The sequence below is a fragment of the Poecile atricapillus genome, chromosome 14 (genome assembly GCF_030490865.1).
Source record: "Poecile atricapillus isolate bPoeAtr1 chromosome 14, bPoeAtr1.hap1, whole genome shotgun sequence".
Lineage (NCBI taxonomy): Eukaryota > Metazoa > Chordata > Aves > Passeriformes > Paridae > Poecile > Poecile atricapillus.
The window spans coordinates 14,703,822-14,727,675 of record NC_081262.1 but is presented as its reverse complement, the minus strand read 5'-3'; the positions used below and the strand labels follow the sequence as shown (position 1 = coordinate 14,727,675).

At 44.3% G+C, this 23,854-nt stretch overlaps 1 protein-coding gene across 3 annotated transcripts in view; it reads left to right on the top strand.

The window, feature by feature from the left end:
- TOM1L2 (target of myb1 like 2 membrane trafficking protein) overlaps positions 1-23,854 on the top strand; it is a 56,657-nt gene that overhangs the window by 27,187 nt on the left and 5,616 nt on the right. The window contains exons 7-15 of one of the 3 annotated variants that reach the window (XM_058849454.1): positions 679-795; positions 3,440-3,573; positions 6,137-6,185; positions 7,046-7,169; positions 7,948-8,065; positions 10,323-10,396; positions 13,431-13,519; positions 21,015-21,074; positions 23,563-23,599. In XM_058849454.1, coding sequence (XP_058705437.1) covers positions 679-795; positions 3,440-3,573; positions 6,137-6,185; positions 7,046-7,169; positions 7,948-8,065; positions 10,323-10,396; positions 13,431-13,519; positions 21,015-21,074; positions 23,563-23,599 — 802 coding nt within the window. Of the gene's footprint in view, positions 1-678; positions 796-3,439; positions 3,574-6,136; positions 6,186-7,045; positions 7,170-7,947; positions 8,066-10,322; positions 10,399-13,430; positions 13,520-21,014; positions 21,075-23,562; positions 23,600-23,854 lie in introns of all 3 variants that reach the window. The other 2 variants (XM_058849452.1, XM_058849453.1) reach the window with 2 other exon arrangements.

Below are 23,854 nucleotides of genomic sequence, written 5' to 3'. Positions count from 1 at the left end.
TATTGGCATGTTGATTCTTTCAAGTGAGACTCTTTCAGCAAATCTAATTAGAAATTAATTTGCAGAGGAACTTTCATTTTAACTCTTTGGACTTTATCTCCTAGGTCTGGCTCTACTTAGTAATCTTTCCTCCTGTTATACTGTAAAATCTGGGCTTTGGATGTGTCTCTGTGGCCTGGTCATGGCAGCACAATCTGCTGGTCCAGCCTGCTCAGAGGTATTTTAGCAGTTATTCCCATTAGCCCATCTCCTTTCAAGGCACAAAATGTCTTGGAGATGCAGGAAGTCAAGCCCTTGCAAATGTCCTAATACAGGATTTTCTTTTCTTCCTACAAAATTGTAACTTTAGAGCCAAAGATTCTACTTAAAATATGTACATCTTTCCCCACACTGGAGTGAGGCACCACAGCCAAGGTCTGGCTTTAGGTGCTGTTTGCAATTGCTTCCCTTCCATACAGACACAGCACATCTGGGTTTGTGATGATAATTTTTTTCTTTTTCTGTTCCTTTTCTCCTGGGTAAACTTTTTATCTTTTTTGGTTTTTTCCTGCTAGAATGTCTGGAGCCTGAGATATCAAGTCAGACAGAACCAGAGATATCTCAAAGTCAGTTCTTGAAAATGAACTGCTTAAACCAAAAGATTATGCAGTGTTTTGCTGTCTTGTTACCCCAATTTAGATTGCCCGGCTGCGCAGTGAGCTGGATATTGTTCGTGGGAATACAAAAGTGATGTCTGAAATGCTGACAGAAATGGTCCCTGGACAAGAAGATTCCTCAGACCTTGAGTTACTCCAGGTAAGTTTCCTAGAAAATATGATTCTGATCCTTTCTGTGCTTGTGTTTCTCTGGGGGGTGTGTTTTGTTGTAGCTTACTTCACAGCTACAAGCCCATGCTTGGATTCATAATGCATGTAGGCTGTGCCTGACCCTGGCAAGTGCCATCACTTGATTTTCTTCATTTGTTAAGGCTTCCAGTGACAAGGATTTCCTGACTTCCCTTGAAACTTGTTCTAGTGCTTTCCTCTTTGTGTAGCTAGAAATTTTTCCTACTGTTGAATATTAGGTCACCTTTACCACTAAGCAGCTTTAGAATTGCCACAGGTCCTGTAAGCCCTGAGCATTCCTGTTTCTTTTACACCCCCCCATCACCACTTGTACAGTGTCAAAACACTCCCAGTCACTGTGCAGGAAAAAACTCTCCATATTTCCATCTGGACTAAATAATGCTAAGGGTCTGTGGATTCTCTGCCATGTGAAATCTTATCTATGAACTAATTGTCTTTCCAGAAGATGTGTTTTCCTGAAGGTGTGGTGTCTTAAGGCAGGTGCTCAGGTGTCCAAAGGGCTAGACTGTAATCAGGAGGGATTTCTTTGCTGGAAAATCTCAATCCAGTGCAGCACTGTGCACCTCAAGAGAGAAAACAGTATAAATTGAGCTGGTGTCTCAGGCTTCACACCTGTTTCCCAAGGCCAGTGGTTGTGGGGTGGTCTTTTGGCTGAGGAAAGTCACAGAATCCCACAGATGAGGAGCAGAGATGAGGAGCATTGTGATCTGACATTCCAGCTGCTGCCCTTAATGTGGGATTTGCCTTTCCACAGCTTCAGAAATAGCCTTCTGTTTTGATCCTCCAGTGGGGAGGATGGGCAGCCACAGCAATCCCTTTGGAGGAAGGCAGGGAATTGCTCTCTATGATACATCAGTTTGAATTCCATCCAAAAACTGGTCTCTCCCATGCAGTGGCATTGTGTGTTTGTCTCAGAGCCATCATGGCAGCTGATGAGAGGCTTTGCAATAAAGAGCTTTTCAGTCACTGCCCATTTGGGTCGAACTGCTCAAAACAAAAGCAGCTTCCAGGAAACCATGACAGGCCGAAACCAAACAGTTTGCTTACACTGAGAAACAACCACCAGCATCTTGACAGTGTAACCTTAGAGCACAGCTTTAAGGTGAAAGAACTTGATCGTAAAATGGAGAGACAGCAATGATTCTTTATTCCAGCTGGTTCCCTTCTGTGACTGATGCAGCCTAAATCTGAATCACAGAGCTGGGGAGAACCTGGTTTTGATCACAAAGGATGGTTAGTCTTTTGAGAGCTGTGAGCTAGGTGCTGCATGCAAGGACTCCTTGCTTTGAGGTTTATATAGCCCTCCTCCTTAAATAATTCCTGACATTTTCTCCAACAATCAAATGTAAACAGCCTGCTAGAGAGCCAGCTCTGAGCAGAATAGATAGGTACTGTCAGCCCTCTCGGAAAGGCAGCAAACAAACCTCTGAAATGTCACAATCTGCTTCGAAAGTGATGGGATCAAAACTGACATTGGAGAACACATTCCTCAAGCTGTTAAGGCAGCTGGATTGCACTAGGTGAAATTTATCCAGAGCTTAGGATGTCAGACCATGCAAGGAAAACAAACACATTTTTGCTTTCATCCTGGAGGTTGTGTACCAACAAGTCATCCTTGTTTAGTGCTGAATTTTTGCTGTGAAGTGGAGCTGGGAGGAGTGGAAGATGACAGAGGGACATGCTTTAGCTGGAATGTCAGTGCTTATTGAAGTAAAACCATTGGCCTGATCAGAGGCACCCTGCCATATGTCACATTTCTTCCTGCAGTTCTCCTCAGCAGACCAGTTTGACCTTTGTTCTTGAGGCCTTTCAGGACTACAGAATTCTGCTAAGTAATTGGTGATGGAAGAGATGTCCTGGAAGCATGAGAAATCCTGGTCTAGGCAAACTGAAATCTAGATTTCTTGATGATAGACTTCTAAAACAAATGCCCTCACTCTGCATTCCTTAAAACATTCTTCTGAAACTCCCCATAGCCTTTGTGCAGTCTCTTGTTTGTGCTCTTGTTCAGTGGAAGGGAACATTTCTGTGTGTCTCAGTGCTGGAGGGTGTGTGAAAACTCACCTTTTCATGCTCCTGCTCCTTGGTTTGTCTTTACCCTCATGCTCTGTAGCTGGTAAATTCTGTGTCACCAACACTTCTCATCCTAGCACACACTTAGTACTTGTGGTAGCCCTGATGAACCTTTTTCCCCCAACATGTTCCACCATCCACATAATTTAGTTTTTAAGGATGATACTGCCAAAAAGAGCAGATTGAATTTTCCTTGAAAGCTCTCTTCTGGGAAGCTGTTGTATTAGCATGTTTTGTTCTTAAAAAAGATGACTAAAATACAGATATTTATTTTCTGAAGTGCTCAGAGTTAAAGAAGAATCAGGAAGTTGAATTGTGAATAGGCTCTCAAGGTTTTGTGCCATCATCTTTTGAAGGGCGTTTGATTAGATGTGCTTTTGGGTGACATTTAATCATGCAAAGATAAACTTGTCTTAGTGTTTCTCAGCTGGGGGATATGTTTGGCTGTGAACAGAGCTCAACTAAATCTACTTATTGCTTGTTGCTTATCAGACTGTGTGTGCACAATGCATTCCTCCTAGGAACTGAACCGAACCTGCAGAGCCATGCAGCAGAGAATTGTGGAGCTTATCTCACGAGTGTCCAATGAAGAAGTCACAGAGGAGCTGCTGCACGTGAATGATGATTTAAATAACGTCTTCCTCCGATATGAAAGGTGGGGCACCTCTCCCAGCAGCCATTTACATTCATTCAGGGTTTTCAGTTAAGAATAAAATAGGTCAGTTGGTGAAATTGGACCTTCTAGGCCAAGGGTCTAACATGACACAGAGAACCAAACCACAGGAACCATTCACACAGTGTTTTTATGGCCTTTTATGGTATCATTCCTATTTCAATTGATTCTTTTAATACTATAATTTATTTTTTTTTTGTACTATGCATTGAATTTTTGTGGGCCATATCCATAAAATGCAAGGCAACCTTATGAAAACTATCTGAATGCAGAGACTCAAGTCTGCAAGTCCTTGTTGTGCAGGACTGTACAGGACTTGGGACCAAAAATAGCACAGCCACAGTCACTAGTTCCCCTGCTAGCCCAGGCTCTGCACAAATCTCTGTGCAGCTTCCTGGCTTAGGGAGATTCCCATGAGCTCTCTCTGCCCTCTGATCTCTGAGCCTTCCAGTCCCAGTGCTGCTTCAAGGGGAGCTGCCTGAGGTGGGCAGGAGCATCGTGCATGCAAAGGGTTTGTTTTTAAGCAACACTTAAAATCTTGAAAAAGAAAAAGCAGCCTGTCTTGTGCAGAGTTAATGTTTTGAAGAGCTGGTCTGCAGGAATGATCCCCAGGGACAGGACTTGGGGCACAGGACTTTCGACACGTCAGACAAAGGCGCTGTCAGGCACATCTGCTGCAGGAGGTGACGCGTGATGCCGCAGTCTTGGGAAAGTTTAATCTTCCCCTTAATGACAGGCCTGGGGAGCGAGGCACTAAAGAGTACCCTTTGTTCCTTGCTCTTAGCACAGGGCTTTGTTTCTCAAGCCTTTAAAAATAAATTAGACTCTAGATCTGTGAATTTGTGCTGTCACGGCAAAGGCTGCAAAGACGACTCCGTGCCCTCGATTTTGCCTTTGATTTCCTCGTTCAGAGGAGATGGGGCAAACTTTGAAACAAGCGCTGGCTTTTTGTGTGAAATGCTGTGTGTTTCATGCACAAGCAGGATTCTACAAGTGGCAGAGTGCAACTATCATAGAGGTTTAGTGTGGTCACCCTTAACATTTTTTCTATTTCCCCCCCTCTGCGACTTTGCTGACTGTGGCTGATGTGTTTGTAGTTATTATTCATGAAAGGGGAGCTGAGTGATGTTAGCAAGCCGTTTGTGGTGGAATAGCTGCACTGGTCTGAGCATTCAATAAATTCCAGTTCCTCCTCTGCTATTCCAAAAACTCCACATCCATCATTCTGATTCCTAGCACAGGGACCAAGCTCTGTCAGTGACTCAAGCAGGAGCTCTGGCCTTTGCTGTGAAGCCTTGGGATGTAAATGAACAGAAGCCTTTTGGTGAGAAATGAGGTGGGAGGTGTCTTAGGTTTTTCCAGCAAAGGGAGTTGGATTTCCAGTAATAGCAAACACCCACCGTTTCCTAAAATTGAAATTTGGGCCTGAATTTGGTTTTGCTGCCTTTTAAGTCTGCATTTTCCTCTGTTACATTAAGAAAACATTTTAGTTTGCTTGACATTCCCTGTTGTATTTTGTCCATCTGGGAGAAAACCCAGAGGATTATATGAATATTACGGGCATTTTGCTGGAAAGAGAGACTACTTCTGAAACTACTTTGAAAAATTCAAACCTCCAAGAAATCATGGTGCTTTTCCATGGTAAGGAAGGAGATCAGACTGGCCTCAGACAGGCCATGGGAGCAGGTAGTTCCCCTGCTGTTTTGAGTTCATAGAATCACAGAATGGTTTGGTTTGGAAGGGATCCTGAAATTCATCTAATCCCACCCCCCTGCCATGGGTGAGGACACCTTCCACTGGACCAGATTGCTCAAAGCTCCATCCAGCCTGGCCTTGAAGACTTTAATGAAAGCTGGGTTTAGGTTTGTGGCCCCAGGTGCACGGAGTAAAGAAGAGATCAGAGCTTGACTTCTTCTCCTTAGAAGTACGAAGGTTTTATCCAACATCATTACTTTTCCTTGTTGGAAAGTACCAACCTATTTGGGCACCGGCTGTGACCATCTTTGATTTGACTCAGGATGTTGCAAGCAGTGAATCTGCTGTTCATTGTCCCTTGTGCCACCCGTGCCTGGGTTGGGCTGTGCCACACACATATGGCTCCTCATTTACATTATTGCAGCAAGAGAGAGCTGGTGAGTGGGAGTGAGATGAGCTGCGGTCCTTGGCTTGTTGAGCTGTGAGCATCAATCTTGCTGCAGTTCCTCCTGTCCCTTGGCTCACACAACAGTCTGTCACAAAGCACTTAATGATTAAAACCACCCCCCAAACCAAAAAAAAACAACAAACCTGCAGTGTTTTTTCAAGCATGTTTGTGCTGCAAGATCAGATTAGTCAATTTAAAATCCAGCTTTGCCAAGAGTGCAACTTCTCAGGAATCCTCCCTTTGTCCTGGTTTGGAGTTAAAGCTTTCAGGCTTCCCTTTGGAGGTAGAGAAAACTAAGTTCAGTGACAAGCATGTCATGGCTTGGTTATAAACTTGTGGTTTTTATTATTTATTGGTGTCTTTGTTAATCCATTCTGGATTTTGGTTTTTTTTCCTAAACAGATTTGAACGATACAGGTCGGGACGCTCAACACAGAACACCAGTAATGGAGTAAGTACCTACTCCACTGATTCTGTCTGTAGTACTATCAGTACTATCAGTACTATCAGCAGCAGTACTATCAGTAGTATCACACCTTTTACCTGCCCAGCCCTATGTCCTGCCTGTACTGGCTAATGGTGGATGCCAGGAAAAGTAAGAATGTGGCAAACCCCAAGGGACAACTTTTAGCTCAGGAAGTCACTTCACCCTAAAACATCTCTGTGTTTACAATCCTTGATGGATTTTCATTCCTCTATTAACTTTTTTGATTGCTTTTGAGTCTGTGTGGACTTAGGAGTTCACAATGTTAAGCAATAAGTTCCACAGTTTCACTATACATTTTTACATATTTATTTTGAATTTATATATAACAAATATTTTGTTTACATTTGATCAAGTCACTTAATGATTTTTGTTTGCTTCACCTAATTTTTCTTCACTGTGTCTTACAATACCACTGTTCAGGTTAATTTTCTTCATGCCATTCATAATTTTAGGAGCCACTCTCATATCCTATTTAAGCAGCCCCTTTCCAAGCTGCAAAGTTCTAATTATCTAATAAATTTCTTTAAATGACAACTCTTCTATGGTTGTTTCATACTGTTCAAGGTCTGAGTTAATGATGAATCTGTACTTCTATTATGTTTTCTATTCTGCATTCATAATTATTTCCTCTGTTTACTTTGTTTTACCACTTCTTCAGTGTGATGCAAACTTCAGCAAAGACTCTGTATTGACACTTCAGTCACAGCAAAGAAGTTTTGTTTCTTGAAAACATTTTATACCTCGTGGAAAATTGTGATGTTTAATGTTGTACTGCAAGCAGAAATTTCTGACATGTAACTTCTGTGTTTCTTGTGTCCTGACAGGTGCTGAATGAGGTGACAGAAGATAATTTAATAGATTTGGGTCCTGGCTCTCCAGCTGTGGTGAGCCCAATGGTTGGAAACTCAGCACCTCCATCTTCACTTTCTTCACAGCTTGCAGGGCTTGGTGAGTGCCTGATCTAGACCATGCTCTCCACTACCTATTTATGTTGCCATGTGGCCTCCAAAAGGTTTGGGTATTTGGCTTCTAGGGGGATTAGAAGGCATTCCCACTCTCCTGCACTGTGACAATCTGCAATTGAGAACCAGCCTGGCACAAAGGGAGGGATTTATTAATCAGAGGGAAGATTGATGGAAAGGGTGCAGATTATTGTTCATGGAGGAACTTGTACTACTATTTCTGCTTAGTTATAGTTCTCTGTGAAATCAGCCTGGTGAATGTTCTTGATTCCCCTTCTACAAATAATATGTGAAACCTTTGGGTGAAAGATTTTATGAAACTCTGAGGTGGTTTACATTAAATCACACCAAAGATCGTGTGATTGGATTACTGGGTTTGATTGAAGGATCTTCACCTCTTTCAGCACCAAGACCATATCCCTTAGTTTGAAAGTGTTGATTCCACAGTAACTGAGAGAAAACACTGCAGAGAAAACTACTGTCCATGCCCAAAATTTTGGACTGTGTTAGTGACCAGTAAATATTTCAAGATATTGGCAACAGATTCACACCAATTCCCAAATGCTAACTTCTTGATGAGGAGCACTTATGGAATGGTACTTCCAGGATGAATTAGATGATCTCTGTATTTTTCTTTTAAGAGCACATGATGAGCATCCTCCAACCTTTTTTGAACAAAACTCTCCTCGGTGCTGCAGCTGTTAATGATGATGCATATGGTTTGTTATTTCACTGGTTCACTATTTTTTCTTCTCTGGTTGCAGACTTGGGCACAAACAGTGTCAGTGGCACACTCAGCTCCCTCCAGCACAGTAATCCTCGTGATGACTTTGACATGTTTGCACAGACAAGAGGCAGCTCCTTGGCTGAGCAGAGAAAGAAGTAAGTTGGAGTTTGTCTTTAGCACTGAGTCATGGCAATGCTGTTTTCTAAGGGCATAAATCTGAAACTTCTTGACTTCACACTGAAAAAGTAGATTTGGTCTATGTTTTTGTACTTTTAATCCCATCCCTATCCTTTTGGTTGTTATTAATATGAGCAAGTGGAGAAGTTCCTGCTGCTGGACAGAGCAGTCTGGCTGGGTATAGACTTAGTTAATGAGCTCACTGGAAACTTGGAAGTGTGCTTGCCTGTACTTCTACCTTCTCCTAAAGGCTTGTCATCCTTTCCACCCGTGTTTGAGATATAGGAACAGAGGGGTCCTTCACCTGAAAGTCATGGATGTGCTTTGGTGACTGAATTACTGTCATCAAAGGCTTGGAAACAGAATTACCATCCAGTTAACTCTCCTTTTTGCCCCAGTCAGACTCTCACAGGCTGTCAAGGCAGCATACCTTGCCTGGTTCCATGCTACCTCTGATTTGTTTATATGCATAGGGCTTGCATCTCTAGAGCTGCAAATCTGGCACTTTCAAGGGCATTTAACAGGTCAAATTATTTTAATGTAAAATAAATCTATGCAGTTATTAAGAAATCCTTTGATCCCTGTCAAGTGATATTCAACAAAAGACACACTCAGGTATTTTGCTTTCATATGTTCTGTCTTGCCTCCTGGCTTCAGATTTTAGAGGAAGTAATGGCTACCAGCAGTCAGAACATCATCAGTATCTTGTCTCAAGCTAAGAAATGGTGTTAAATAATCAAAAATTTAGAAAACTTGAGCCTGTTGCTATACTGGGCTCTTTATTTGCAGTTATCAATACAGCCATTGGTACTGCCTCAGCTGTATCAGTGCTGAGAAGAAATGCTCTAATGTAGAGGGATAAGCCACCACTAGAGATTTTGGGTTGGGAGCCTTAATGTGCAGTTGGAGAGGAGATGCATTGCAGGAGAGATCTAATCGAGGTCCCTCTGTCTCTTGTGCTAAATGAAGCACAAAACTACTCTTCCCACACTGTACCTAATGGAACAAGGAGCACGGATCATCCATGATTTCACAAGGGAGGATTGCTCTGTCTTCCTTGGATTGTGCACTGTATAAACGGAGCAGCAGGGAGGAGGAAAGGCATGAGTGTGACTCGCTGTGGTGTGTAGGTGACAGCTCTGGGTGTGAGAGCTCTGGGTGCTCTGCTCACAGCTTGGGAGAAGCCAGCACAAGGAGGAGAGAGGGCTCCCCCTGCTCAGGCAGGCAGCCCCTCCCAGGAGCTGATTTACGGGCGCGTGTTTGTGTCTGCTGCAGCTCGTGGTTCGCCAGTGTGCTCTGCGAGATGATGCTGCTGCCTCTGTCACCTGACTGCTGCATGTCCCTTTTGCATTGCAATTTAAGAAGCTTTTGACAGCTCTGTAAATAGTGCATTTCTTTGTCTGCTTCACTGCAGTTGCATAATTTCATCTCTCCTCAAGTCTCGCTCTACCTCCCCCCGGCATGCACATATCAAGGTCAGGCTTCCAGATGTCATCTCCAAATCTTTGTTAAACATAATCTGCAATCAGGCCTCTTTTCACAGTCCCCCACTTGCTCTTGGATGTTTTTAGGGTGCCTCATGACCTGTTTGCCTGTCTTTCATAATACTGATCTTACTCTCTTTGCTTCAAGGTGCTTTCCAAAACTAATGTCTGGGCTTTGTACAGAGCAAGCTCATCTTCTTGGGGTACACACAGTACCCTTCAAGTCTTATTAAGAAAATGAATGTGCTTTATGGCTCCCAGGGAGTAAATCAGTGTATCCAGAGTATTGTTCTCCCATGAAGAAAAGCTGGGAGAATTGGGATTGTTCAGCCTGAAAAAGAGAAGGTATTGGGGTGACCTAATTCCAGTAGCTGAAGGGAGCCTACAAGAAAGATGAGGAGAGACTATTTACAAGGGTCTGGAGTGACAGGACAAAGGGGAACGGCTTCCAACTTTGAGAGTAGGATTAGATTAAATACTGGGAAGAAATTCTTCCTTGTGAGGGTGGTGAAGCACTGGTACAGGTTGCTAGAGAAGCTGTGGCTGCACCATCCCTAGAAGTGCCCAAGGCCAGATGGGACAGAGCTTGGAGCAACCTGGGATAGTGGAAGGTGTCCCTGCCCCTGGCAGGGGTGGAATGAGATGATCTTTTAATGTCCCTTCCAACCCAGGGCTTCCTATGGTTCCATGATTGCTCCTGAGTGACAGCTGGGCTTTCTTTCTAGTTCTGTGGTTTGTTCTTTTCTTCCAGTGTGACGTACGAGGATCCACAGGCTGTCAAAGGACTGGCATCTGCCCTGGATGTTCGGAAACAGAACACGGGAGGGGTAGGTCACGGCTCTGTGTTTGTTATCCACGTGGAATCCAAGCTGGAGGCGGCTGCTTTGACTGAGCTTCTCATTCTGTATTCCAGCAGCGTGGTAGTAATGGCTATTTTGAAACTGATATCTGGGAGCAAATACTTGCTCAGTAATGATCTGCTGCACTCCAGTCTAAAAGACTTCACAATCATAGTGGGTAAATTCTCCTGTGTCCTTGCAGCTTGTCTGGGGAGTCCAGCTCTTTGGCTGGAATCACTGCTAAGAATTAAATGGGGAATGTTCTGTGAACACTGATGTGCATTGGCTTGGTTTGGTTTTGCTTATGAAAGTCTTAATCTATTAGCCTTTGCTCCAAGTGCATGGACACACAAGCGAGTTACAGGGAGAGAAATGGTGCAGATTTTTAATACTTCACATTCTTTGCCTTAACTGCCCTCACTTGCAACCTGTTCTGTCTGCCCAGGGCAGGCTCTTGCTCTCTTGTGTGGGCAGAAGAGCCCCATGTGCTGTCATCTCACAACAGCTGACACTTAAAACACGGGTGAGAGAACTTGGGCAGCTTCATCTGCATCCCCCAGTGAAGGAGCTTTCAGATCATCCCTCAACCCCTTTCTACCACCCTGCTTTTTAAAAACGTGCTGCTCTTTTGTACGCAGCTGGGTGTAGAGACCAGAGCAAGTTCAGAGCTTTTTCCAGTCCAATTTTGGGCTGTGATGACCACTAGGGAGCACGGCAGAGCCAGCATAGCATGGGAGAGCAAATGCAGTGTGCACATGCCTCTCATCAGAGAGAACTGCCTCCCCTTGCCTTGGCTGATCCACCCTGGTTCTTTAATGACATGTAGTGGGAGTGCTCTGGGCAGCTGGCATGCCTGGCAGCTTGTGCTCCAAGCCAGGGAGAATTTGTTTTGGGAGCCAGCTGGGGTCAGATCACAGCTGCCTGCCTGCTTGGGCCATCATTCAGTGGCAGCAGGGCCTCAGCTCTTCCAGAGCATACCCCACAAACCTACCTGCTTCTTCCTGTCCCTGTCCTCCTGCAGAAAGGGTCATTTATAACCCAGGTCAGCCCCATGACCAGCTGGAGCTCAGCCCCACAAAAACTCATGGCAGCAGTACTGCTTTTACTGAGGGAAAAGAGGAAGTATGAGGAGGCAGAGGCAGAAATATTCCTTCACAGGAATTCCTGAATCCAGTGTGACATCCCAAGCCTCCAGTATCACTGAGCTGTTACTGGCAGGACCTGGGGAAGGATTTGAGTTTCTACTCTTTGTTCCTGACTAAACAAATGCAAGAGGCTTGAATTTAACTGGTCAAGGGGGCTGTATTCCCCCAGTGGCCTCAGGGTCATGTCTTTATTTATTAACACTTTTGTTTCCAGCCAGTTCTGCTTTAGGCACCAGCACAACGTGTCATTCACCCCAGCAGAGCTGCTGCTCTGCCCTGAGTGTTGTCAGTTCAAAGGGCTGTGGCTACGCTCATCTGAGGGTCAAAGTTTTTTGGGGTAAATGCCTTATGGGTTGTGGAACCTGGGGCTCTGAGATGTTGAGACTTTCAGCCTCTTTTCAAAGGTCCTGGAGACTGTATCATGTAGTCAGAAAAGCTTGTTTTGAAATGCAGTCATTCTGTAATTGGTAAACACTTTTTCTCAACTGTTGTGAGGCTTGTGAGTGTCTCTTCTTAAAGGAAATAAAAATTAAACTCTCCTAAAGTTACCAGCCCCAGCATGTGTAGCAAAAAACTGGCAGTGCTCAGTAAATGAAAAGACAGGCTTTAATTTGGGTAGAGCTAATTTAAGAACAGCTCTGGGGAGGAGCCAAAAGCTTTGCAACACATTCTTCACACACTTCTCGTTCCAGCACAGTTGTCCAGTGGTAGAATTCAGCACATCCGACGTTTCTAATGTAGTCATTCTCGGAATGGTCTGCAGAGATGAGGCTGATCACGTGGCATTAGCTGTCTTTTAATGTGATTTAGCAGCTGGAAACAAGATGAGCTAAAAATACACTGTTTTCTTAATATTGCTTTTCCATGTTGGGAATTGCTTTTGTTGCCACAGAGTTGTTGCATGATCACAACTGGGAGGAAAGGTGTCCAAGAAACAATTCTCTGGTGTTACACAGAGAGTAGATGAAATTGGAATGATTTCCCCCCCCTTTTTTTTTACTCTCAGAAAATGAGTCATAAAAGACTGCAGCTGATTCTCCATTACCTGTGTTAATGGGGACAGGAGAGGTGTCCTGTGTGTGCACGTGGCAGGGTGGATGTACATAACACACCAGTGGCTCTCTGCTGAGCTCTGGGCTGGAGCCACTGCACTCTGCTGAGCCCCTCCAGAGCTGGACATGACTCTGCATCCCACCCTGGCTCAGGGAGGAGATGCTGAAGGACACAAAACCATCTTAGAGTGTTTGTGGTGCTGTGCCATGCAGTCTGCAGCCTGCTCAGGGGAGCTGGATGCATCAGCAGTCCTTTGACCTCTGCGCTTTTCAAGAGGGGCAGCTTGAAAGGCTGCCAGGACACTGCAGCAAACTGCCCTGACTTCCCCTCCACTCAACACCACCTCAGAGCTGCTGTGCTGTCTGTGTGGGGCAGTCTGCCTGCTGAGGTCAAGGACATGAGCAGGGTGTGCTGCAACCCATGGCTTCATAAACAAGGGGGACTCCACAGAGTGTGACACGAGAGTTTCCATTGCAGTCTGACTGGCTGCAGAAGCTTGTACAGCCTCACTTTTCCTTCTTCTAAGAAGATGACAAACATCAGCCTCACTACTAGCCAGTGATTGGTTTATTTTATTATTATTTTTATTTTTAAGGACATCATGGAGGGAGTGCTAAAACGCTGTGAACTGTCTGTAGGAAGTACAGAATTCTGGGTGAGGTCTGTCCCCCCTTGGACAGAGCTGACAGGCAGAGGGGGACACAGCTGCTGCCAGAAGCTACTGTAGGCAACTCTGTGTGTGTATGTGTGTGTCTGTGTATGTGAAGTTTTTAACTGTTTTATTACTTTATCATGGGTTGTTGCTGTGGCTTCTCTCTTTATGGACCTTTCTGTTCTCAACACAGAGGAGAGGTAAAGGTGGGAACTCAGACATGGAGCCTATAGACAAGTGGCTAATTACACAAGGAATGGTGAGGACTTCACCAGTGAAGCAATTCCTACTGCCCACCCCAGTCCCTGACCCAGAATAACCATCCTCTGTTCACCTCTCGTCCTGCCCTATTGAACCGCTTGAAATCGGACAGTACAAGGAGTTTATTTCCCACCTAGATCATTACCTGGGGCAAAGGGAAAGATTTGCACCAATTTCTGGTTTATACAGCACAAAGACCTGTAAACAACCGAATCATTTGTAGGATCCCACGTCACCTTCAGAAGAGGCCTGGGGATCCAGTTGGTTCCTTCTACTGTCTTGATTTATTTATGCAGTATCCACTTTTCAAGGGATAAACACAAGTCTCATGGATCTTATTCATAAAGAGAACACTTGTTATGTGTCTGTAAAGCAGCCTTTTCTGGTAGTGCTTAGCTTCATGGTCTGGAATAAACACAGGGAGGTTGTAGGACCATATGTAGTTGAATTGAGTAATGTAGGGATCACTCTTTATGCAAGAAATGGAATGGGAGAACTGCTGCCCAGATTGACATCTTCAACCCCAGTGCCATTAGGAATCAGACTCCAGTAGGGGTACAATAGTGTTTCTGGCTTTAAGGATTTAATTCCTGTGTCTGGTGATGCCAGTGCCTTGATAAAATCAGGCTTCTGAAGATCACTGAACCTGTGCACATTCTGACCTTGTTTGAAGTTGTCCTTCATCAATGTGTTTGCAAAGAGAAGTTCAAAGCCTGCTTTAGGTGCAGAAGCCAGAAGAAGGGGAAAATAGCCTCAGCTATACCTTAAAGCCAAGTTCTAAGACCATTTTTTTGGATGATGTAATCCATCATTTTAAGTGTTTGAGATTAGTACCAATAATGTGACCTAACTGCAGAAAATCCTCCTGAGACAGTCCTGGCTGCAGGCGAGTTGAGAGAGGTGCATGGAGAATTTTGTTTGCTCTGGGGTGTGCTGGTAGTGCAGCCTGTGGGGCTGGGCACCAGGAAGCCCATGGAGCAGGAATGTCTCACTCCAGGGAAAGCCCTGATTAAGCTTTCCAGTGCCTAAAAAAGAGAAACATCCCAGAAAATTCAAAGTTTAGAAAATCCAGAGTGTGCAGTATCTACTCCATGAAACACTTGCATTTATTCTTCTGGATCTAGGGCTAATCCAGATTATTTCTCAGGGCCAGTTTAGAAATTTGGCAGAAGTTTGCACACACAATGATGGGACTGTATCTGCCTGCACAAAAGCAGCTCCATGCCTGCTCACACACGTGGGTAAGCCCACTGTGGGTACCTGTCCCTGGGAGCCAGGGTGTCATTTTGGTGCTGTCAGACACCCACAGCTCACAAGGTGAGAGTGAAAAGCTGTAAAATGAGCAGCAGTATCAGCTTTGCCTCTGGTACTGTTGACTGTGGCTCACAGAGCTCTCGCTGTTCGGTGGCTCTGTTGCAGCCAGGGATGTGCTGTGCCACTGTTAGATGTTCATCCATAATGAATAATCCAGTGATTGAGTTAGTTCCTCTTCTTTGCCTTTCCACTGTTTACAAGAGCGGGGAAGCATGAAATCGGCACCCCTGCTGTTCACACCACTCACACCACTGCTTTATTAAAAAAGCAAACAGCATATTCCTTCATTGGCTTGTGGTTATTCAGTCTGGAAAAAGGATACTGCAGCATTCATGGAGGCATATGGATTTGGGGAGGGAAGGGGGCCTGGCTGTCCAACCAGTCGCTGCTCTTACAAACCTGTCACCGTGTTTGTATGCTAAATATGAGAGAGAAATACCTTAAATAAAACTAAACTAATCATTAACTCTGTTTCTCTCTTAACTGGCCGTAGTTCTTAACAGTATTTATTAATATGACCTGTAGCATTTACAATGCCAGTGGGTAGCTAGAATCCCAGGTGTGAATTTGATGTGCCCATTCTGTGGGGGACTTTTTGTACTTTGATGAGGAGGAAAGGGGTGAGCTGACCCTGCTGTTCCCTGTGCCTGTACAACACTGAGACCACTCAAAAGGAACTCCCCACCTGCCAGAGTGGTTCTCACATCCCTCACGACCTGACATTGTTCTGTACAAACTGTGATACATTTCAGCTTTGGGTTGAGTCCTTCCCACTCCATTTCTTTGCATCCCAGTTCACCACACACCTTTGCAGTCTCTGGCTCTCCTCTCGCAGTGAATTTGGCAGCGTTGTTCTTGTTTCCAGTTAACCTGTGGCTCAGTTCTGCCATCAAGATGATGCCAGAACCGTGGAGACAGACACAAGCCACACTTTTATCCATCCCAGCTCTACCTACAAAACTAAAGTAGAGAAAATGTTTCTGGTTTTCATATGTGTGAGGGATGGGAGGTGAGCTGTTCCAGTGACAGATCTGTCTGCAGCATGAGGTCAGGGTTTTGCCATGCAGGTCTCACACAAGGCTCCACAGCAGCAGCATTTAGGCACAGACTTTACCACAGAGCCATGTTTTAGTTCAGGTCTCAGTTCCCTTCTCATGCGATTGGACAGCTATTGAGATTTGCATTCATATATTCCTTTCTTAGAAAAATCAGTCAACCCACTCACATGCCAAATGGATTATTTGTTATGAAAGTGAGAAGCAGGTGTTGCTTAAGCCACCATGTCAGGACATTAACTGGGACAGTGGCAGGGGAAGGATGAAACTGAACCAGGATTCACAGGAAGTGATGTGAACACCACTCAGCATTCTATCTTGACCGCCAGCAGCATGCCTGGCTAGAGAGGAGAGCCTTCTTTGCAGGGAAGATAGGTGAGTAAAGATTAAATGAAACCTCTGTTAATTAGTAACCAAGTGGGATGCTGCTATGTGCCTTCAAGAGGGAGATAGGATCTGAGATGTGGAAATGACTTGGGTAACGTGATACTGTTGAATAACATCTTCTTAGAGACTGAAGCGCTTGAATTGCGGATAAACCCCAAAACAGACACGTGAAGATCTCATTTCTTCCATCTGGTGGGACCCCTCTCCCTCTTGAAGGCAAGCAGGTGCTTTCCCTTAGCCCAAGACCACGGGGGTCTCCTTACCCAGCCGTGGTGTTTTTTCAGAGCACATCCCAGTGCCCCGTGTCAGCGAGGGCTGGCACTGTCTGCACACGCCTGTCACATCCAGCTGGGCTGGTTATTGTACGGGCACAACAGGCTCTGCAGCCGAGCTCCCCAGTACGGAAACACAGCTATGGGGAACCAAGGAGTTAATTTAATCCTTACACCTAAAGTCAAGAGTGTTCTAATATTGAGGCCAAGCAGCTATTTCAAGATCACAACAGCTTTAAATAGATGGTAAGGCTGTAGTAGTAAGCTGGAGTAGCCTGCTAGAGTGCTCCTAGTGCTGCTGTAGGAATGACAGACCTTTACTACTGCTAACCAACGAGGGGGTGTGAGTAGCAACTAACCAAGAACTGGTGTCAGCTTTGTTAAACATCTAGAAATAAGTGGAATTAACTAAGCTATTACAAGGCAGTAGTCTAGCAACAATTAGCATAAACCTTGTTAAACATTTTAAGAACATTAATGAGCTCACCCAGAGACCTGAATTGTCATTTCATACCTGCTTCTTTTCCAGTGGGATCATTTTTAATAGAAATAAAATGTGATAATAATAACCTTAAACTGTCTTTTTAAGGGTAGAATATTGGATTTTATGACTTCTGAGGAAATATATTGGCAATACTCTTTGGCTTTTGATTGCTAGTGAGAACATCAACACAATCTAACTTAGATAAGTAGGAACTTCAATTCCAGGTTCCTGTGGGTTTTGTGGGATTGAACACTCACTTTTGTTCTTCCAACCCTCATTTCCATTTCCCTTTCAGGACTGTTGAGATGATCCCATCTGTAGGATTTTCCAAAGACTAAATAAAAAAGGAATTTAAACAATCAGCCCAACTTTTAATTAAAGCCAGTTACTTAAAGTATCCAAAAATATTTTGTGACTTAATTTCCATTTACTTTAAGTATAGACTTAAAAAAAAATAAAATTCACAATATCTTTTTTACAATCAGCTCTTGCAGCCAACACTGACTATCTGGGGAGCTCTCTTGCCAAGACTGAGAGCTTCACTAGACCATGGAAGTTTGCATAATCAAACTATCAACAAGAGTGTCCCATTCCAGAGTTTTTTCCATGTAGTCTGTGGCTGCCACTGCTGCTTGTTCCCAGAAACTGCTGTCTTTTTTTAATGTGTAAACTAGTTAATTTATTTTTACATAGCCCCTGTTGGAATTTAGGGATTAGTTATAACAAAATTCCCCTGCGCATTTTTCAGTTTAGGGCTTCTGAAAGGGGAAGACCTGCCAAGTACCCAAGTGACTGGCAAAAACTGAGCTTCTCTGTATGGTCAGATTAAAATGAAAAATGAATGGTACAATGTTATCATTAAAATAATTTAAAACTTCCAGTTGCTCTTTGAGAGTTTCCTCCATCTTTATTCTTGAACAAATTAAACCTGACACATGTAACCCGTGTTTTATGAGGAAATGGGGCTCAGAGTCTGAGGGAAATAAACTGGAAGCTGAGCATGGAAGGAGCAAATAGATACAGACCCTCAGCACTTCTGTGGGTGCTCTGGGAGACAGGGGAAGCTTTTTAAAAGGTCAGTGCTGAATAGAAAACAGCTGACACACTCAGATGTTTACCTTACAGCTTTGTCTGCTTCTCTGCAAGAAGTGCTCTTGCACTTCTGAGGGCTTTGTTTGTTTGTTGTAACTAGCTCTAGCTGAAAGTAGAATTCCCTTTTTTGCTTTTTTTTTCTTTCATTTTTTAAAATTCTTACGAAACACCACAGCACAAACTCTTGTTCTGCTGAGCTGCTCTTCGAGGACTTCTGCAAATTCAAGAGTCCTGTGATTCTCAGGAACTCAGTGCTTGAGCAGTCATCTGTCGTGTTTTCAGGATAACCAAGATTTGAGATGCTGTTCCTTCTAATACAGGGACACAGTACTGCCACACTTTTTAGAACAGCTGCTCTTATATTCATAAAATCATAAAATCCTGGAATGGTTTGGGTTGGGGAAAAAAGCTCATCTCATTCCAACCTGCTGCCATGGGCAGGGACACCTTCCACTATCCCAGGCTGCTCCAAGCCCCATCCAACCTGGATGTGGAGAACACTTTCAGGGATGGGACAAACACAGCTTCTCTGGCAACCTCCCCACCCTCATAGGGAATAATCTCTTCTAATATCTAATCTAAATCCACCCTCTTTCAGCTTGAAGCCATTTCTCCTGGTCCTGTCACTGCAGACCCTTATCTAAAATCCCTCTCTAGCTCTCTGGGAGCCTCCTGTGTTCCTGTAAATTTTATTCACAGAAAAGGAAAAATAAACCAGCTATTTTCCTCCTCCCTTCCATGCACATATTCTTATCCTTAGAGAAACATAAGCATCTTTCTGAGCTGCAAACCAAGCAACAGCTCAGAGGCTGCACCTTCCACAGTGTTACCTTGTGCATGCAGGTTAAGCAACACAGGAGAGAGGCAGCAATTCAACTTCCACAGTAGGCTTTAGGTTGCTGTAGACTGAATAAATCCATTACTTTATATCTCTGAAGCCAATATTTTATAAAGCTGTTAAACCAAGGAGACAGTTTTACAAAATGCAACTTGGCCTTGGGAAGGAACATGTTGGAAAGTTCTTAGAGCTGTTCCCTTGTGAGTAGCTTCAGCTCACATTGTGTGTGCATGATGCAGAAAATTAGAAAGGGGCAGTTATCCTAAATCCAGCCCATTCCAGAGGAAACTACAGGAATTTATTTTCTGTTTGGGATCTTTATGAATTTGCTGGAAGCAAAATGACACCTTGTACCTCTGATCCCAGGAATTGTCACTTTGTCCAACCACCTGTCAAGTCAGAACCTGGCCACCTTCCTGGTGCTGCTCTTTGGGGGAAATGCTTTGGATTGAGTTCTGGATTTCCAGTTCTTTGACACAACTAACCCACTTTAGCACACCTCACCTCAAGCAAGGTCTTAACTGGCCTCCTCAGTACAAATGGCCACTTGAATCTGTGAAAAAATCCCTGAGGAGCTTTGCTAAAAAGCCTCAGCCTCTGTGATCCAGCATCTGTCGATTTTCCTCTGCTAGAAGTGCCTGAGAAAACTTCACCTCCCAGAAAATGCATCTGCAGAGCCTCTTCCAGCTCTTCTTATTGAATCACAGAGTCATTAAGGTTGGAAAAGACCTCCAAGACCATCAAGTCAAACCATTAACCCACCACTGCCAGGGCCACAACTAAGCCATGTCCTGAAGCACCACATCCACAGGGATTTTCATCACTTCCAGGGCGGGTGATTCCTGTTAGATACTTCAGACAAAGCTGTGGAGAGCCCCTGACACCTTTTCTGTCTAGGAGAGTCCCTCTAAGAGTGCCAGGTCTCCTCCCTGCCAGCCCCACTGCCCTGGCCTGGAACTCGCATGTCTAACATTGTTTTCCAACTATTTTTCAGGTTGTCCTTACTAGATCTATTGTGGTGTTTTCCTGTTTACCTCGGCAGGCCTCTGTTGTATTTAAGGAGTGTAGTTAAGTCAGGAAATTCTACACCTAATACTCAGTAATTTCCCTTTGCTGACCCAGTTACCCTTAGCACTGTGTGAAATCTCTGCCCTTCAGCTGCCTCTGTGCTGCCTGTTGCAATCACACCAGAATTGTGACCAGTTCCCCTGCAGGGGCAGAGGCAAACCTTCCATGTCTGTGTGTTAAACTGTCCCTGGAGCCTGACCTGCTCTGGAGAGCCCTGCTGCAGCTCTGGGGCTGTGCTCTCCTCCTCTGCCCCATCCTCTTCCTCCTCCCTCACCTTTGACACTCTGCACTTTGCACTGATACACGTTGGGCTCTGCTGCCGAGGGTCACCCTTGGCGGAGGAGCAGGAACTGGGAACTGTGAAAGTTTTGCTTTAAACCCTTGTGCCAAGGCTTGCCAGGGCTCGATGGTGTGGTGGGAGGAGGATCTGGGAGGAAGCATGACTGTACCCTGAGCTCTGACTTCTCCACCTGCGGGGAAAACCAAATTGTTTTCATAGGAGTGTTGCCTGAGGACTGTGAGCCCCTCTTTTTTCTAACCTTTCACTGTGGCTAATACCCATTTTAAAAAAACAAAAGGTGTAAATTTAACATTTCAAAACCTAACTGATATCCAGTATTCTACCCTTAAAAGCATTTCACGATCAAGATTAGAATCATCAGTCCATCTTGATGGTTTTAATATGTGGTCGAGAAGTTACTCATCTTACGCTGGCATCCAGTCACGTCATTCCCCATAATCTTTCTCTTGTTTTTTTTAGCCTTGTTGTTCACAATTTCCTTTCCAAGTTGTTTCTTTATTTGAAATGCCATTTATATTTTGTTGCTTTTTTTTTTTTTTTTTGTTTTTTCCAGCACATCTTACATCTTTGTTTTTGTTTTGTTTTTAATCTTATTTCTGGCGTTTTCCATCGCTCTGTGGCCATGATTGTGGATGTGTTTTGGTTTTTGCCTGCCTTGCTGTTCTCTCGCTGCACTCCCTAGATCCCTGTTGCACAGTCCTCTGTCATGGATGACATTGAGGAGTGGCTCAGTACCGACTTGGTGAGACTCTTTATATTTTCATTTTTCACTTGCACGGGTAACTTTCAATGCATTGCTGAGTTCCTGGTACTTCTCATAGCAGGAAGCAGTGAAACTTCCCAAGCAGAGAGTTTGGTTCCCTTTGAAGGGAATATCTAAGCAGGAGGAATCAGAGTCGTGTTCAGCAATTCAACCAAAACACTTTTTTTCTGAGCTGTTTTATTTTCCCTTCTCCATGTGAACATCACAGAATAGCATGTGTTCCAGAAAACGTGGGATTCTGATCCTCAAATAGGGAAGCATTAAATATGGCCTGAATTTTTCTGCACCAGACTTAAAGTCCATGTTTAAAGCTGCATTATTTAGACAGGATCTAAGTTCATACTTATGTTGAGGCGTGCTTTTAAGAGATGCTGGATCAGGGCTTAGATTCCTTTCAAATCAAGATGTCTTTGTTAAACTGGCAGGCAATCTTGACATGTTTCATAATAGTAATTATAAAAATTTATAACAATCTCTCTTCAATGTTTATAACTTTCTCCTAAATGGCTATTGTCTGGTAATTATTAAACAAACAAACAGAAAGCAGAACTAAAAGTAGCTTTGCCTTCACCCTGGAGTTTGTTTTGCTGTCCCAGCACACATTTGGTTTAAGCAGGATACAGCTATTACACATTTATTCTGTTTTGATTTTTTTCAGTGTAAGCATGACTCAAATCAACCAAGTGCATTTTGGGGGGTGGGTGGTGGGTTGTGTTCACACTGTTCTTTTAAACATGGTTTTAGTGAACTGAACTTGAGCTCACCATATCCCCAAGGATCATCTCCTTCCATTCTTCCAGCTTCAGGCAGGAAACTCCCAATTCCCTTAGGGTGTCCCCCAGCCCCTTGCTGCTGCCTGCTCAGCTCCCAGCTGGGAGCTGTGGGATTCAGCTGGAAGCAGAGCTGCAGGCACGCTCTGGCACGTCAGCCCTGTGCTCTGGCACTGGAGGAGCTGGCTTTACTGCAAGGAGGAAAATTCTCCAGCTCTCCAGAGGTGCCTGAAGTGCTTAAACACATTCCAGGTTCAGTGTTTGATTTTGGCAGACTGACTGGCTGTCTCTGAAATGTCACTGGGTTCCAGCTGCAGGTAGGTTTGTCAGGCCTCGGTACAGGAGTCACTTTCAAATTTAATTACAAACTGGCCTCATTTTGTTAAAAAAATACAGTAAATGTAGCATGTCCACTCTGCTTAACCAATAAACTTTTGCCTTTGCTATTTAAATTAATTTAGAGGGAGAGAAGATCTGATGGAGAGATATGGGGGTAGCTCTGTGCATCTGTCATCCCCAGCACAGACTTGCTCAAAAGGAACAAAGCAGAGAAGTGTCCTGGAAATGCCTGAGCAAGCCTGGGGATGTCCCTGGGTCCCCATTCCAACCCTATGTGGGTGCAGCAGAGAGATGCCTGTGAAAATTTGGACTGGATTTTTGTTTTTCACTCTGGGTCCCCTCCTCCTTGTTCTGTTAACAGCTCATTTCAATTCTCTATTTCCCAGGCGAGGAAGTTGAAGGTTAGATAATTGTTATTTCCTTACCCTTCTTGGGGTCCACTGGACACAACTCTGCCTGTGAAGGGGCTGCTATGTGAACCTTTGGAAACCTCAGTGCAGTAGGAAGCCAGGAGAAGCTCAGGCTCTAAAATGTGAGGCCACTCCTGCTAGAGAAACCAAGTATAGACAAATACTTTTCTTTTTCAAAGCAGTTTCAACATGAGATTTTCAACCAGTATTTTTACCCATCTTAAACATCCTGCTAGATTGACAAGGACGCCTTTCCCTGGACTTTTAATTTCCTTATTTGAAGTGCACATTGAATTGCACAAACTGGTGGAAATGCAGTGACCCTGTGGCATTCCCAGCCTTTGATTCTGATGGACAAACATTAACTGCTGTCAGTATCCTTCATCCAGTTCACCCTGGTCTTGTCTTTGTACAGCATGGACACAGGAAAGCTGCTATATTTTTGTATGAAACCTAAAACAAACTCTCACAGGAGGAATGTTGACCCTAAACAATTTTGCACATGTCCTTTGTCAGCTAAAAATGCATTTTACTTGAAGACACAATGCAAACCACAGTCCTGACTTTTTTAAGGATGGTGTGACAGAAAAGATGCCATCTGGTACAGTGTATGTATGACTCACACAGCTCAGATTTGGACCAGAATTACTGTCTGAAGAGGAAACAGCACTGGACTGACATTGAGATCCAACAGGGAAAGCTTAGCTATCCACCAGCAATCTTCAGAAGCACCTCAGTGCTCGCCCTCCTGCTCTGCAGTGCAGTGAAATGTCAGTCCCCACTGGCCTCCCGACGTGGGAGCCCTGTGATTTCCCCAGGTCGCCCTGCTCCAGTGGTTAATATGTGGAAACAAGTGGTGGAAACTGTCCAGTTGTATTAAAGGTGGAGGGGATGACAGGGAAGGGGAAACACTGCCTGTGCTCACGTGCCTTTTTGTTCCTATTGCAGAAAGGCACCGAACTGGAAGAAGGAGTGACCAGTGAAGGTAAGCAGAGATGCCCGTGGCTATGAGCCATTCTCAGGTTATTGCTCAGATGGAATTTGCTCTGATCCCTGCTGAGATGCTCCCTTCTCCCAGCCTGATGTTCCCCAGCAAATGCTTCCATGCTCAGAAAGGCGGGAGGAAAGCATTTCACAGCAAAAGGTTCATATTTATGGTGTGGGGAGCCCTCCTGGCTGTAAGTGCTTCCCTGCCATCTTCCTTGGCTGTGCTCTGTGTTTGTGCCAGCAGGAATGTGTC